This window comes from Micromys minutus, assembly GCF_963924665.1.
Source record: "Micromys minutus genome assembly, chromosome: X".
Lineage (NCBI taxonomy): Eukaryota > Metazoa > Chordata > Mammalia > Rodentia > Muridae > Micromys > Micromys minutus.
Genome location: NC_137970.1, coordinates 28,251,084 through 28,269,000, shown reverse-complemented (window position 1 = coordinate 28,269,000; position 17,917 = coordinate 28,251,084). Strand labels below are relative to the sequence as shown.

Here is a 17,917-nt window from a genome sequence, read left to right as displayed (position 1 = left end):
AGCAGTGAAATATGATAGCTTATGAGTAGTCCAGTTATCTGGTTAAATCTGTGAAAATCTAACCAGGGAGGGCTGATTAATAATAGTAAAATGATAAGAAAGAATAATGTCTACAGGGCTAATGTTACTCAAGCTCTCTAATGGTGGGATCTGAGAAGGCATTTAGTAGGAATGATAAAATTTCCTCAGTACTCATCTTGTGCTTTCAATGCTCAATCAGCTTTCTGCAGAATTTCCTTCCCTTCCACACACACCCACTGAGTATATACCATATGCTGGGTTTGTGCTATATTCTCTGAATAGAAAAAATTAGTAAGACGCCATCCTCACCCCTGTGTTGCTCATGGATCAACAGTGGAAGGCAGGCATGGCGGTCAGTTATGACAGATGGTTATATGTGGCATGCTACAAGGATGCATAAACTATGGGAAAGGTGCCGAGAAATATAATGGTAGACAGGGCGATTTCCAGAGGCAGCTTTGCAATAAAAATTTATTGAAGAACTTTTTTTCTCCAATCATAAAGCTGAAATGAATATAAATATCACAGTATCTTACTACTAATAACATGAATAAAAACTTTTAGATAAATATTTGGGGGGCAGTTATAGGTCAGTTGCTTTATTAAAAGGAGAAAAGCCAGAAGTCATATAAATGTGGATAGAAACAACCCTTAGGGTTTTCTGTCTTGGTAATAGCTTTTTATTTGTATTTTAATACTTTTATAAACTCTCAATCCTTAAATAAGTGCAGGGATATTGAAAAAAATACAATGAATGTGTAGATATCATCTGTTTTCATAACAAAAATCTAAAGGCCAGAAAATGTGACATCCCAACTTCTGGTATCCATTTGGGGGCCTCTAAAGGACAGTGAGCATTTTGAATCCTCTTACTCTAATGGGTTTTAAGGCACTGGAAAGTAAGAAAGGTTCTTCTTCTACCTAGACTACTATATGCCTATCTTTGGTGCTCTTAATACTGTAACAGAAAGGCAAATATGAGTATCTATCTTCATGAGACACAGAATATGGCAAGGTAGGAGGAATAAGAGAATACGAGGAGAATTAGCAGGTCAGGGCTTGGTCCTGCCTCTAAAGCTAACCTGTATGATCCTAAACAAGTTTCCTCACATTTCAGCCCTCCTTGCACCTCCTTGTAGAATGAAGGCATTGGGTCAACTCAGAGATTCTCACTAGAAACAGACAAGCACTTGAGGGCCATCTTGAGATTTGTAGAAAGATTGAGCAGAAGCCAGGCATGACAGCCATCCAGGTCCCACACAAATTTCAAATGCCCCATTCAAATCTCCTATCTAAAGACTCACAGAATCTATTTCTGAGTCAAACGTAATTCTTTTAATTATAAGCCAAAGTATTACTTTGTTCATATCAAATAACTGTCAACGATACCAATTTTCATGGCTCTTCCCCTGCCCTTACCTCCAGGGCTCTTTCATTTCTCCATATTTTTTGTTTGGAATGGTTTATGTCTTTACTTAATTCAAACTTATTTTTGAGAGTTACAGACATCTAACTACTTTTATTGTGTCATCGAATACAATTGTGAATTGGTCCTTGCACATTGAGATACCAAGTTATGAATATTTTCCTTTTGGAATTCTCTTTGTGATCATATTAAGGCCATAATAGTAATTTGAATCTGTATGTACATGTAGCTGGCATTGGGCATGGATTTCATTCAGGGTAGAAATGGGAACATTTCAAAGCACTTGCTTTAATGAAGGAGGTAATAGGACTGATAGGATAGAAAATTAGATAGCACAACCTCTGATGTTCTCCCAGAATTCCCCCCACTCTGGGATCAGTTACCTCTGCGCAGGGCTTGCAGACTCTGTCTGGCATGGCGGTGTAGCTCCTCTACACAGGGAGGCCTGGTAGCTGGGAGGAAGATGTTTCGCTGTTGGTGCCATGGTGCACGGTAGTATACACTCAACTTGCTCTCGATGTCCAAGTTGGAGACAGCTGCGAGACAAAAAGCCAACAGTGCATCAGGAGCTTGGATTGTGCATTTAGTGGGCTCTGGGGCGAGGGAGGTAACGGAGCTGGGAAGGAAGGTAGAAGTGAAATACAGACTGCTAAACTAACTCAAGGCTGGAAAAATGTTGATGTTTATATCACAGATGGGGACAACTATGCTCTTGAACCAAGAGATGGGAGACTCCAGATGCTTTTGCACATTGTTACTGCTGTCTACATGAACTTTGGTCTTTATGATGTTTCTTGTCCCTTGTGGCTTCTGGCTGCACATTCCTGATTCTTCCTTCCACCTCCCGAAACCATTCCTTGCCACTTTTACTGGTTTCACCAAAGGTTGTTAGCACAAACATTAAAGGAACTATGACAGGTGTGATAAATGTATATTAAGGGGCAGCGCTTTTTTAGAGGGAGGAGGGGGACCAATGAAACCATAAAAGAAATGATTTTCTTTCTTAGGCTATCCTATAGCCTCAACTCTATCCTTACAGAAACAGGAGGTTCATGAAGAGACAAGCTGATATTTTCAGGCCTAAAAGGATGTGTAGGAAGCCTTGGTATGGAAGGGAGGGCCAAGTCTAGATCAGGGCACTCCTCTCTCGTGGACAGTGGGCGGAGCTCTGAAGACAGACATCTTATTTAGTTAACCTCAGGGGAAATACTCCGGTCCAGTGATGGGATTGCCTGGAAAATCAGCCTGTCTCAGGACACAGAGGTCAACTCCCCGCTCAACAGGGCTGAGGTCATTGCTAAATTCAACAAAGGTGGCTGTGACTCATGAGCTGGTGACTGCTCGAAGAAGGGACAGAACAGAAAGCTTGATTGTGGAATAAAAAAGAAACAAATTCAATAGACAATACTGGAAGTGTGTGTGTGTGTGTGTGTGTGTGTGTGTGTGTGTGTGTGTGTGTGTGTGTGTGTTCGCGCGCGCCTGCCCCTCCATCAGGTTTGCTTCCTCAGGGAGGTTGAAATCATAACATGGGGTTGGACCCAACCAAGTGAGTAGAGATAGGCCAGAAAACTAAACCTCCCTCATACCCTCTTCACTGTTGACTAGACCTTGGCAGCCCCTCAATAAACAAACAAATGAACAGAAACAAAACAAACAAACAAACAAACAAACAAATAAAATGTTAACTGTCGATGGCTTTTCAATTGTTGAGCCAGGAGGATCTGAGCTCCTGCTATTGACCTCAGTCTTGGTATAAGGGAAAAACTCATCAGCTGTGCTTGTAAAGCTGAAGCTCATTGAGCCTTTGAACCAGGGTTTCCAATACTGTGTTGATAAGCTGCATGTATTAAGAGTGCTCCAACATTATTTATCATCAGGAAAGTTTGAGAAATGCAAAATGTTTTTTGGTGATGACTTGGGATCTTGGAGGAGGAAGAGGGATTAGGTGGCATGGGAGAAGAGAGGATACTGATACTGGAAATACCTATTCACCCATGAACATTACACAACAGCTGATAGTGTCAGGCACAGTGCTAGACTGAGCATCACATGAAGGAATCCCTATCATTGCAAGGCACATGTTTTGTAGTTCTGTATAAAAATGTTGATGTTATTCTTCCCTTAAGCAACAGATTAAGAAAAATGCTGTCTAGTGCATACTTCTGGCTTCAGAATCCTAGGAATAACCTAACTCTCTTATTCTAGAGGTCCTCTATACCCCAAAAAGTACAGTTCCCAACTTTCTTTAGTAGGTAGGTAATCCCAATTTTAGAAATTATCACAGAGCAAAATACAAAGAAATTTTGTAACTTTCCTCATCATTAAATATAAATTTCACATTATTTAAAGGAAATTATAATTATTTTTTTGACCCTCTTTCACTGATACCCTAAAGCCATTTCTACTGTGGTCAATGGACAAGCCAGTCCTGAGGTTTTCAACTGCTAAACTGCATGATACTAAAGAAGAGATTCCCGTTGCAATGGCTAATTTCTGAATTCCAGTATGGGTGCCCTCACCCTAGTTCCTTGGAGGAAACAACAGTCTGTAAAATCAATGAACACTTTTTCAGCCTAGAAGCCACACTTCCCCTTTCCACACATTAGCTGGTGACCAATTCATCTATTAGTTGCCATAGTGTATGGTATATCTACTAAAGGCAGTAATGAAACTCACAAGGAAGTTAACTAGCAAAGTAAGCTTGAGGATCTGAGTTGAGATCCCTAGCCCAACACACATGCCCATAGACCCAGCACTGATGAAACAGTAAGAGTGGGATCCTCGGATTTTGCTAGCTAAATCAGTGAACTACAGATTCAGTGAGAAACAGTCCACCTAAATAAGGTGGAAATCATAGAGGAAGGTACCTGACATTGACCTCCAAATGCACCTCCAAATGCACCTCCATATGTGCACGCAAACATATGAACATGCACACTCATACATGAAATAATTTTTGCTAAGTAATGATTAGACTAAAGTTGAATTAATTTCTTCATAATGTTGCTATACCACTACCATTGCAAAGTGGTCCTGTACCTTTAGATACTCTCTATCCATTTTTCTTCCATTATTAGAAATTTTGTCATGGCTCAGTCAGGGATAATAAGTTGAGTTACTTCTGTAATATAGTTTTTCATAGACATAAAAAGGAGACATAAGCTTGGTTTTTATTTTATTTCAATAGGATTAAGGACTCCTCTGTCAGAATCCTAGGATGGCCTCCACGATATCTGTGTTCACAATAGATAACCCACGTGATCCTCTCGTGTATGGGAAGAACTTGTGCCTTATGCTACCACAGTTTGCTAAAGAAATTGTATGGCCCTCTGAACATTTGACTTTTTATTTCCTCACAAAGGAAAGTATTCCATTGGGTGGGTTGTGGTCTCATCATGTAGGTCTTTAGGAGACTGCAAGTAACACAGACATTTGCTTATATACTTGAAGATACAAAATGCCTCATTGTGGAGAAGGCCTAATGATGGGAGATAATGGGCAATCTCTAGATACTGAGGACCGAGTTCTATATACTCAAAAGCTGAATTTTGACAAGAACTGATAGGCTTGAAAGAGTAACTTGGGCCTCAAATGGCAGCACAGTCCTAGGTTATACTTTGATTTTTATCCTAGTGGGTCTCTTAATAAAGGACACAGATTCCGACTCTCAACTCACAGTTTTGCAAGATAATATTTGAGGGGTTGTTGGTTTTGTTTGTGTTACTGGATATCAATTCACAGCACTGGAAGATGATATTGGAGGGGTTGTTGATTTTGTTTGTGTGGTACTGAACATCAATCCTAGGGCTTTACACTTGAAAAACAAATGTTTTATCACTGAAATGAATCACAAGTCCTCTTTTCATTTTTTATTTTGAGTCAGAGTCTTACTAAGTTACCTAGTTGGCCTCAGACTTGTGATCTTCCTGAACCAACCTTCCAGGTCACTGGTATTACATACCTGCACCATTGTCTACTTAACAATGTTGTTTTGACTTGCTAAGTTTTTTAGTAGTTTATATGGAATAATAGCACATTAACAGAAAATTAATATACTTCCCATTAATGTGGTTGCCTTCTTAAAAACATTCACTCACTTGCCTTATCTTGTCATAGTCCCCTCTCAGTTGCTATTCCCTAAGGATGGGGCAGAAGAGGGCAAGCAATAAAAATGGAGCTAGGGATAGATGCTTCATTTTTATCCTTTACAACAGAAAAAGAGGGGCTTTGTGTGCCTGTTCCTCCAATCTAAGACTATAAGGTCTCAAGAAGAATTCCAAGCCCATGCTATTTTCCAAGGCAGGTGCATTCTCTTCATAAATACCATGGCCCCATCACTTAACTCACAGAAGGAAGCATTGGTCCATTTTATAGGTAATTTCACTAAAGGGTACAGTAATATACCTTGTAAGTAGAATATCTGGGGTCAGAGGCCCCTTCTGAATTCACAGCTGTTTCTTTTTCCCCAAATCAATACAGAAATAAATTTGCCGAAGCTAAAGATGATTCAAGTAGAGAGAGGGAAAATGAATTAGCTGTGTACAAAAAGTATCTAGCAAAGAATTCAACACTTCCACTTTCTATGTCTTCCACAGAATTACGTGTAACCAAAAACTGAGAGAATGTTCTAGAATGTGACTATTAGAGAAAGTTGGGTCAGATTTATTCCAGAAAGACAAATAGCACTACAAACATACAGCAGAGTACTGAACTACTAAAAGAAAGAAGAAAAAAACACAAACCATCATGTCTGTAGGGCAGTGAGTGGAGTCTTTAAAGACTCATCTGAGTTCATTTCTCTCTCACAGACCAGAAATAAAGAGATTGCCTACAACTTGATTCATAGTGATGTATCAATTGCATGGATATAGTCATCCATTGGGGTTCTCAGAAACAGCCTGACTTAGACATAAGATTTAAGATTCTCATCTGCTGTGTGCGAGTGTGTGTGCATGTGTGTGATACACATACATCATTGTCCAGAAGGCTGAAGCAGAAAGATTGCTGTGAGTTTTAGATTAGCCTGTCTATATAATGAGTTCCAGGTGATTCTAGACTATTATATGAGAGCCTTTCTCAAATATGAGAGGAGGTGAGAATAGATGGGGGGTGTGGCTTTTTTTTGAGGTTTTGTTTTTTTTCTATGTATTGTTATGCTAAATACTTACTCCCAAAACCTGGTTGTCCCTGGGGACTTGGAGATCCTCCTGTACTCCAAGTGATGCTATGTGACCTTGCTCCTTAATTTAAAACTATTGGTTGAATAAAGATGCCTACAGGCTATAGCTAGGCAGAAGAGAGAAGGACAGGCAGAGTCTTGGTTCCTGGGCTTGGGTCTTGGTTCCTTTCCTCGGTCTGAAGCAGGGCCATGAGGGGGAAGAGGGAGAAGAGGAGATTGGAGAGAAAGGGAAATATACTAAGGGGGAATGGATGCTGAGAACTGGCCATGAGGACTGGACAGAGTAAGAACATCCCAGTGGAACATTGCAAGTCATATTACAGGGTTATTGATAGGAAAGTAGGTACTTACAGCTTAGGGGGCAGATATCTGCCCAACTCTAGTGTTGATTAAGGCTTTGAAAAAGTTTTATGTCTTTTATCTGAGAACAAAATGATCCATAGTGGGGTAGAAACTTAACTAATATTAAATATTTGCCACAACACTCCTATCCTAGAAAGACTTTCTATCCTACCACAGGCTAATCCCACCTTTTCCCTCTTCCTCTCCAGGTTCTTGAAAATTGCATGAGGAATAGGGGAAAGAAGACAACTGAAATTAAAGTTTCAATTCTGTGTGTGATTGTTAAAAAAAAAAAAAAAGAATCACCAAAATTTACCAAGTTACTTGGAAATAGAATTTTTATCCCTTCAAGGGAGAGAGGGAAAATTATAAAACAACATATTCTTAGAGTGTTCACAGGAAACATTTACCTACAAGCACCTTTGTTAATTTTCTCTGCCCTTCTGCTGATTATCCATCCCCAACCATAGAATAACTTTTCAGCCAGAAACTCGTGCCCACACAAACCATCCATTCTGACAGTCTGGGATAGAAAGCCAGCCATAAGGAGTATCACACATTAGCATATTAGGAAGCATCTGAAATAGTTGGTGTTGCAGATACACAGCCAGATGTCTCCCACTTCCCTGCTATGCTGAAGCCACTCCACAGCAGCCAACAGTTTGGTGAGCAAAATGGAAATATAATCAGTCTGGAGCTGCCTCTAGAGTTCCTCAGAGCTGCTGGGAAGACAGAGTGGGGAGTTCACCAAGAAATACCATTCATCCCCACCTGCTTTTCTTTCTTTGACAACCAGCCCTTTGTCCATTCTGCTTGGCAACTTGGAGAAGAGAGGAAGGCAGCATACAGGAACAGTAAGAACTACAAGGGCCGGACAACCAGAGTCTGGCTTCTTGAAACTTCTATTGGACTCCCCCCCCCCCATAGATCCATAGTAATTTAGAACTGCTCTCAACTCTGGACACACTATCTAATGTAGTTGTTTCAGCATCAGAAAGATGGGTGCTTTTGTAACAAGTTCCAGCTCTTTAAAATACCTCAACCACTACCGAATAGAATGTTGAAAAAACATACAGATTTTCCCCCTAAACTTATATATCAAAACGAGGCCTCAAGACAGAAACACTAGTCACTACTGTCACTGCTGTTTTGTTTTGTTTTGTTTTATGTGAGATATCCTTTGGGAAGACTATTAGGGCTCCGAGTTGCAGTTCTGCAATGGCATGGCTTTGTGGACGTCATTGAACATTCCTAATATCCAGATCACTATCTCTACATCTGAATGAGTAGGGAGTTTCTATCTCTGGGCTTAGTCCTGCTCTGTCTGATACTTTTGCTTTCTACCAGCCAACAAAACCTACCTTGAATAATTCTATAGTAAGGTGATGGCTGGTGGAGAGAACTTGGTTCTCACATGAGTGAGAACCAGAGAAAATTATGGGACTACTTATTACTGGTCCTATAATCTATAGCACTCACAGTATAGTTCTGAGGTTCCAACAAAATGATGCTGAATTAACCTATTGCTGATTAATCATATATTTCTTTCTTTTCCTACAATAGGAACAGAGATCAAAAGTCTAAGGTCTAAGTTTAAAAGAGGAAAGTATATATAGAAATGTCTACATTTCTTGAGAAGTTTACTATGTAAAAGCACTTCCATGTGAGTGTAAGAACCCGAGTCCAAATCCGCAGAACCTATGTAGAGCTAGGTGTGGTAGCATAGGTTTATAATCTCAGTGTTCATTCAAGATTGGTGTACACAGTGGAGAACAATAAGGAGATATTGTGTCAAACAAGTTGGAAGGCAAACAGTCACACCATAATTTGTGTTCTAATCACCAAATGCACAACATGGAATGCAAGTGACCAAATCACACACAGGAATGTGTGCATGCGCACATTTCCACAGACATCATAAATTCACACACAAAAAAGAAAGAAAACCAAATTCTGTATTTTTAGTAGAGGAAATATAATGAAGATGATGGTAATACAGGCCCCACATGCTAGAAACTGAAGTATGCCCATAACCAAGGAGCTTAGCACATCTCTAACACGTCTGACAGCCCCATCTCTTATGTCTGTTGACTAGGGCAGCACTTAACTAGAACTTGGAGATCCTCTCTATGTTGTTCTGAGAGGTGCAGCACTCCATTCTCCTCAGGAGTGGTTCATAATGACTTCAGGTCAGTTGCCTGCTTTATTCCACACCATACACTTCCTTCCCCACAATGTCACAGACCAGCCATTGTTCAGAAACTTCCTGGAATCGTGGAACAGAATTGTTGGATTCTACTTCTGGAAGGGACCTCGGAAATTACAGTGTTCTGTTTTTTTTTTTTTTTTTTTTCAAATTACAGGGCATGACCCATTAGTGGATTGCAAAACCCATTCATCAGGTCAAGACTAGCATTTTTGAAAACAATGAAATAGAATAGAGTAGAATAGAATATGCTCAAGTGCACTGTATTGTTCTGTGGGGCTATTGTTTGTGTTTCTGCTGGGCATGCATGCACGGATTTGCTTGGTTGTGATCTAAAACCACATCTTACTTGAGCAGCAGTCAATACATTATAAAAGCCATGCTTTGGGTCACTCCTTTCAAATGTGGATAAGGAAACCAAAGGCTAAAGATATGACCCAAATTCACAGACCCAAGTTTTGGCAGAGGCAAATTAATAATGAGGACGATGATAAAGTGCAAGCCTCCTGATCTTAGATTCATGGGCTTTCCTGGCCAGCTTCTGTGTCCAGTATTTTTAGTCATTATTTGAAAACTCTCACTTTTCTTTGTTGTCCTTCAGAGAAAATGCTCTATTACCCGGCTTTTCTATGAAATCAGATCATTTTATTTTAGGATTCCAGAAGCTTCTCAACCTAGGCTGTTGTCCCTGGGATGAACAGCCACAGAAACCAAACTTGTACCCTGTTGCCTTATAGATCCTAGGGTAACCCCAATGGTACCCTTGCCAAGAGCTCTATAAGAATACCATAGCTACTAGAGATTGCCCTGTGAACTTGACAGAAACAAGAGCTATGTTGGAGCTTAAAGAGTACATGCAGCAATAGAGCAGTGATATTAGTGAAAAGCAATGGAGTGGCAACAGAAAAATACAAACTCCTCTGGAAGGTACAAATCTGGATTACATGCAAGCGCTCAGGGTGCAAACCATCTGAACATTTTTCATTTCTTGTATCGTGCTCTTTCTGCAATCTACTTTCATATCAAACAACCCAGAAGAGGTTTACCCAGGGTAACAGATGGACTTAGTTTGATTATCCTGATTTGTTTGTGGATGTACAATGCTTTTACCACATAGACTCTACCCATCCTATAAGGCTCATCACCAAAAATAACCTTCTCAGGTTTCCCTCTTTGGTTCTAGCCATTCAATATTGTTTTCCTCCCTTTCGTATGCCTCAGAGACTTCCTTAGCTACCTAGTCACATCTATGTACCTTAAACAATGTCTCTCAAGATCTCTGGTAATGTCACACACTGTCCCAAGTAAATGTTTAGTGGAAATGTGTGTGGTTGCTGTTACTACTTGTTAATTACTCCCAGTGGAGTTTTGCAGTGAAATGGAAGAGACACAAATAGCTCAAATGGTGTTTTGTGCCAGCTATGGGTTTATTCATCTACAAAATCACAGGAAAAAAATTAGATAGATACAAAGAAGGAATTCACATCCCTGAGATTCTAGAGAAGGAACAGGCTGCATTATAATAAAAAGTTTGAAAAATGGGTAGAGAGGGGAGTTTCTCAGAAGGGAATAAAACAAAAATGAAGAGATGGGGTAAGTTGGCCTAAGCTGTTTTAGACTCTATAAATAGAACTCGCTTAGATGTAGTAGTTTATCTAGGATTTCAAAGAGAAAAATTTGTCATATAAAATTGACATGTCTAGGAACTTAAGGAGTCTAAACATTCATTTACATCCACCCCTTTATATCCAGCAACTACTTTTGCAAACCTCTGGGTCAAGAATGAGGAAACACAGAGATGGTGCTTTGGTTACCGCTTTGCCCCTGTGCCCCCAAAACCTGACAGCAGTGATTTTAGGAGGGAAAGATGTATTTTAGCTCAGATTTACAAAGAGATTCAAGTCCTACATGACAGGGAAGGTACAGCAACAGGGGCATGTGACACAAGCTCCTCACATCATCCTACACTAGGAAGCAGAGAACTGTTAGAACTAGGATCAAGTCATAACTGTGAAAGACCTGCCTCTAAGGTCCTAAAACCTTACACAAATTGCTGGAACAAGCATTTCCTTGCTTCAGGAATTCATTATTTACCTATTATTATTTGTTATTTACTCATTTATTATTTATTATTATTTGTTTCTCTTACAAAATCACCCAATGAAATGTAAAGTTTAAAATGCCCCCGTCCGATTCCACTAGAAAATATATACTGTGGTGGCTTGAATGAGTGCGGCCCCTATAGGCTCACATATTTGAGTGCTTAGTCATCAAGGCATGGAACTATTTCAAAGTATTAGAATGATCGGGAAGTGGGATATTGTTAGAATAGGTGTGGCCTTGTAGGAGGAAGTGTGTCACTATAGGTAAGCTTTGAGGTTTCAAAAGCCCATGTTAGGACTAGTCTGTCTCTCTGTCTCTCTGTCTCTCTTTCCTTCTCCCCTCCATCCTCTTGAAACCCTCTCCTCCTCCTCCTTCCTCTATCTCTCTCAACCCCCTCTCTGGCTATAAATCAGATGTAGCTCTTAGTTATTGATTCCATTGCATGCTTGCTGCCATGTTGCCTGCTGTGATGATAACGAACCAGCCTCATGAAACTTTGTTTGTTTATAAAAATTGCCTTGGTCATGGTTTCTCTTCACAGTGATAATACAGTAACTAAAATATATACTTTACGGGAAGTTTAAAATATTAACAGACCATGAGGAAAACCACTCAAAATCTTATTACCCAAGGCCACTGTTATATCACCAGTATGTTTCCAAGTATTTTATGTGTACTTTTAATAACTGAAAAATAACAGATATGCTTCCTCCAATACTTCTTGTAAGAAATTTGCCTTGTAATATGTAAGTCTTTGCATATATACTCAAAACAATATTTGTCAACAGCTACACTGTGTCATACCATATGAACATATCATAGTTTGTGTTCTTAGCACTGAACATGAGATTAGTTCTAATACATAAAACATATTGTAATAAACATCTTTTTAAAAAGTTTTATCTGGACCCTATTCTTTATTGATTGTTGAATGTGGCTTGCACTGAACTGGAAATTTTATTGTCTTTAGCATGAACAATGTTTTTCTTTAACAACACAGTCTGCAATAGAGGCTGTCAAAGTATAGGCTTCAACTCCCTAATCATGGAATAGAGAGAAGACAGAAACCTTAGAATTACATATTAAATGGATCATATATATATATATATATATATATATATATATATATATATATATGCAGATATATACAGACATGAATATATACATACATACTAGATAAATGGAGATAGAGAGGTAGGTACATAGATAATAGATATGCATATGTGCATAGATAGAGATAGGTAGAATGTTGTTGGATTCTTTTTCAAACATCAAAAACAGACAACAGTTTAAACTATTATACCCACAGACTGTATACAATACGTGAGGATTCTTATTTGTTCTTGTCAACATGTACAATTTTGAGCTCAACAATATTAGTGGAAATAATTTGTTTTTCACAAGGCACCATCATTGTAAGAGAGGCCATTTGGATGTAAACTGTACTTTTAAGGAGCTGAAAAATGTCAGGATAATGGAATAAGATAGGGTAGAATGAAATTGTGCTCAAATGGGGGGAAATTATGAAAATCATCTTCCTATTTAGAAAATACAGCATACAAGAAAATGATCCTGTTTTCCAATATGGTACAGGGAAAATCTTCCTTCCTCTTGGACAGTTTAGCCAGGCTGTGAAGCAATAAGGTAATTAGAATACAACTGATTCTCATTTATATGTTCTAATAAATCTCTTCTACTATATGCAGGTTAGCTTTTTTTTTAATTTAGAGATCATCATTGATGGTAGAAAATTTTAAATATAAAAGGTCTCACATACAACATTCACTACACTTAATTAGAATTATTACTTACTAATCAGTATTTTTATATGTAGAAAAGAATTAGAGCATTCTGTTGGAGCAACAAAGAAACTGTGACTACATGAGTGTGCAGACCAAATGACGGATTTTCAAAGGAGCTTAGATGTTTGTAATAGTTCAGTCATGGCCTGATGAATGGGAATACTGAATACATGTTCAACCCAGTGTCAGAGAAGATGGGTTCTTTTGTGAATCAGTCTGTGTTTTGCTAAATCTGAGAGACAGCAAGAGAGGAGTCCCCAATTCATCTTACACATTTGTTGCCCCAGACCTGTACTTAGACCTAGCTCCTCTAAGGTGGAACCACCTTTACAAGCCACAGGTATTGTCTTTTGTGGCATTTCCAATTCTAGGCCTCTTTAGTAAAGCAGAATTGGAAAACAGACATTTCCAGAAGGTGAAAGTATGTCAAATTTAAACGGCAACTTGCAATTGAAATGTAAGATTATAGGTTTTAATTTAATTTCCTTAATTCTTATAATTGATCTCTTTTTCTTTTATGTTGAAAATCCTGATTCCTAATGACAATGCCATCTGTACTTACTTCAAAAGCTGCACAATGACTGCAGCAAGAGAACTAACTACATTCTCTTTAAGGTTGCTCCCTCCCCCACTTTTGTCTTCAGGGCATTTTCTATTAGTAGTACAGTCTAAAAGATACCCTGTTTCAAAGGCCCAGGAAATGGCTGAAGGTGCTTTGTACAATAACAGTAAGGTCTTCTGTATTTCTTCAGGTCATGAATGGGAAAAATTCTGAGAGACTCCCAGATACCTATTCAGGTGTCTCTGGTTCATAAATTACTAAAAATACAAAAATGTTCCTGCATTTTAAATTCACAATTCACTTGAGAAAAACACACCAGCCCTTTACCCTTCATACACATCTCCTCTATATGCTGGCGATTTATGAAACCAAGAGCTCCTCTGCTTCTTCTCTCGCCTACTGTGAACTCTGAATACTGGCCCTCAAAGGAGCTGGACAGGCTTTGTTGAGAAACAGTACACAGAAACCTCTGTGGTGGTGAGGAGAGCTTTTGATCTCCAGAAATTTGAAAACTCAAGCCTGGAGGTTTTGGCATTTATCCCAGAGATCAAACACATATGTTGGCACCTGTAGGGGAAGGGGAAATGAACCAGCCTTTTTTGAATCCAGAGCTTCTAATGAAAACTCCACAAACTCTTGCAGAATGTATTAAAGGCCACAGGCCCATCAGAAGCTACAAGGAGCCTCCATGGGAACTGCATGACCATGGATGGACTCAGTGAGTGGATCACATACAGGGATCAGACAGCTTCACCCATCTGTAACTGTGCATGAGTCAAACTAGTAAGAGTCTGGTTTGAATGATGGGAAATTGCCCCTTCTGTAGGTCAAAGGAGATATTGTAAATTCATGTTTCAACTTTATTGTTCTTGAGTAAGTAAATGAAGACTCCAAATTTCAGCAATCTTTCAAAATAAACAAATGATAGCCTATATTTCCTTCACAGGTTCCAGATATTTCTATTATGTTTCTTTTAGTGTCCAATTTGCTATGGAGATGAGTCAAGATGCAGGGAGGAGAAAAATAAATGATAGTAGAAAGCTGACTTGAGTATCTACCATACTCAGATCTAGGAAAGAAAACACTTTACCAATTATAGCATTCAAAGGACTACAGAAGTGCTCTGAGAAGAAAACACCAGCAGTGCTCTCAAGGAGTTCATAGCCTGGTAGTCAGATTAGGCAAATTAGATGATTATCCAAGGTAGAATCAAGTGTTCACATTGAAGAGACACTGGGTTCCATACTGGTTCAAGATAAATGCTTTCTGATTCCAGGAGTACAGGGATGAAGTGCCCTTGTGGCTTGGGGAGAGGATAGTGGGTACATAGGATTAGCAGAGTGGAGAACAAATGCTGGGAGACATCAGAATATGCTGGGGTATTATTAGGTTGAACTACATGAAATTTCTATTTTCAGGTAAAAAGAAATATTTGAATATGAACAATTTCTTGACCTGGATTAATATGAAATGTAAAGAGAATCTGTTGATAAGAGTCCCAGAGCCATTCCACTGTGGATAGACCAGCAGTCATATAAAGCACTGAGGGGTTGATTACAATTCTCCTTAGGGGAGAGATAATACCACTTGGTAAATACATGAAGAAACCCCACATTGAGTTAGGCCCTCACTATCAGTCATCCTTCTAGTACAGACTTTTATACACAACAAACAAATTCAGTATACAAAAGGAATAAAACAAAACAAACAAAACCCCCAGCGTTTTAATATACCAATAATGAACCCACTAAAAAAGGAATCAGGAAATATTCCCACTCGCAATAGTTTCATAATAGCAAAATACCTGAAAATAAACCTACCCATTTAGGTAAAAGAACTCTACACTGAAAGCTACAAAACGCTAAGAAAGGAAATTGAAGACATCAGAAGATACAGAGATTTCCTATTTTTATGACTCACAAAAATTAATATTGCTATATTATCAATAGTACAACAATTAGTTGTCAGGTTGAGCATTCTCCATCAAAACGACATCTTGCATAGAACTAGAAGGAACCTTTAAATCTCCATGAAAGCAAAGAAGACCCTGAATAATCAAAGAAATCATGAGCAAAAGGAGCCTACTAGATGGATAAAAATACCTGATTTCTAGTTCTACTACGGTTCAGAGTAACAAAACAGTAGGACATTTGTACCAAACCAGAAACATACACCAGTAGAGTAGAATACAGAACTGAGAAATAAACTTCTGTTACTATAACCATCTGACTCTTGACAAAGGTGTCAAAAACATTCATTTCCGAGAAGACAACCTTCTTAACAAAGTGGTGCTGAGGAAACTGGATCTCAACAAATAGAAGATGGAAATGAGATCTGTACCAAATCAACATAAAATGTGCAAAAGACAGTAATGTAAAAACTTGAGCTTGGAAAATACCACGGGAGGACACTTTTAACACAGAAACATAAGAATTGGTTTTCTGAAGAGGATTCTAGTAAGTTGAGAAGTAATAGCACAAACTGGTAAGTGTAGCTAAGTTGATAGAGTACTGTCCTTTATAGAACATGTCATGTTCAGATCATAACAACATCAAACTAACAGTCAAACTAACACAGTGAAGGAGAACAACTATTAGGTTTAGAAGGGTTAGCCTGCAGAATAGAAGAAAGTCACTGCTTTCTTTTCATCTGACAGGGGATGAATACCAAGAGTATATGGAGAACTCAAAAATTTATAAAACAAAAGAACATATAATTCAATAAATAAATGGGCAAATGAACTGGACAGATGTTTTTCAGTAAGGATATACAAATATCAATAAGTACATGAAAAAAATGTACAAACTATTTAGCCATTAGGGAAATGCAAATCAAAACTAAGTTGAGATTCTATCCCACCCTAGTCTAGATAGCTGTTATGAATAAAATAACTGGCAATAAATGTTGATGAGGATTCAAACAGAAAACTATCCATTGCGTACTGGCAGTGGCAGACTAACCAGCCAATCTGGGAATCCATAGATTATCAACGTGGGTACTGTCTTGCTGCTGTAATTCTGCTATGTACTGACTTGCTTTCCAAACTCCACCTCCATACTGTCTTGAGGAGTCTGCTGGCAGAGTAACTCTGTTATAACATATGGTTTGTTCAAGTCAGCCTCTTGCACTACCAAATGAAGACTGACCTAGCAAGTCAAATACTGAACTCCATTTGTCTTATGGGTCAATGCATGCATGGGCCCTGGAACCCCTGAGGAGGACCTACATGGGAACATAGGAGTGTGTGTGGTCTATGTTGAACTGCTTTCCCAGAATTATCAGAACAGTTTGCCCAAATCACATGTACTTGTGCTGCCTCAATACCTTCTAGCTCTGGATAATGACTTTCTCTGCATAGCTTCTCCAACTCAGAGATATTAAAGCCAAGCCAATGTAGGAAAATACCAAAATTGGGAAAGGGATGGATTATAATTAGCCCTTGAGAGGAAGAGATTACTTTTTTGCTTATTTGTTTTTGTAGCCTCTGGCCCATGTATCATTAGGAATAAAGGTTAGAAATAAAGGCAATGTGACCCAGCAAGCAAAAATGCTTGACACCAAGGTAGATTACCTGAGTTTAGTAAATAACCAATAGTCTGACCTACACACATATGTAGAGGCATGTTCACACACATGCTAAATAAATAAGTATAACAAGATATATACAGATGCCAACCTGCAAACCAAAGGAGTCAATAATATCAACCTAGAGCTCAGTTTTAAGGTCATACAATGGTCTAAGACACCTGTAGGGTCATATTACATGTTCTAACAACAGATAAACCTAAGCAGTAAGCATTAGTGATAGAATTTCAAATGTTAGTTTTGCATTGTAAAAGCAGCTATATAATGTAGTAAACCCAGTTAAGAAAAGAGAATCAATATTTCAACATCCACACAAACTATACACCACCTCCCTAACTGGCTGTTTCGTATTGTTATCAGTGGATTACATTTAAAAGGACAATTTGATCTTCTGTAAGCATGAGGCATACTGTTGGGGAGACTTCTATTAATTTTTCAGGGAATTAAGTATCAGCACAAGGGTGTTTACATGAAGAGCTAAGTTATTGGCAAGAAGACATCTGGGACCTAATATAACTTGGAAATTTCATTTACTTAAGAATTAATTTGGATATATTTCTGGATTTGTTTTTATATTTCTGGATTTTTAAGTTTTCTTTTCAAGACTGTTAAGCCAGTAACCTTCCTTTTGTTCATTCAAAAACAAACAAACAAACAAAAAAGGTCTGTTCTTTGCAGAACAAAAGTCACC

General features: G+C 38.5%; 1 protein-coding gene across 4 annotated transcripts in view; it reads right to left on the bottom strand.

Moving 5' to 3' along the window:
* The window catches only part of NHS (NHS actin remodeling regulator), a gene marked incomplete at both ends in the record, with an annotated part of 312,748 nt that overhangs the window by 41,729 nt on the left and 253,102 nt on the right, over window positions 1–17,917 (bottom strand). For all 4 annotated transcript variants that reach the window (XM_080910762.1, XM_080910763.1, XM_080910764.1 and 1 more), the window contains one exon: window positions 1,831–1,983. In XM_080910762.1, the coding sequence (XP_080766888.1) occupies window positions 1,831–1,983 (153 nt within the window). The remainder of the gene's footprint in view (window positions 1–1,830; window positions 1,984–17,917) is intronic.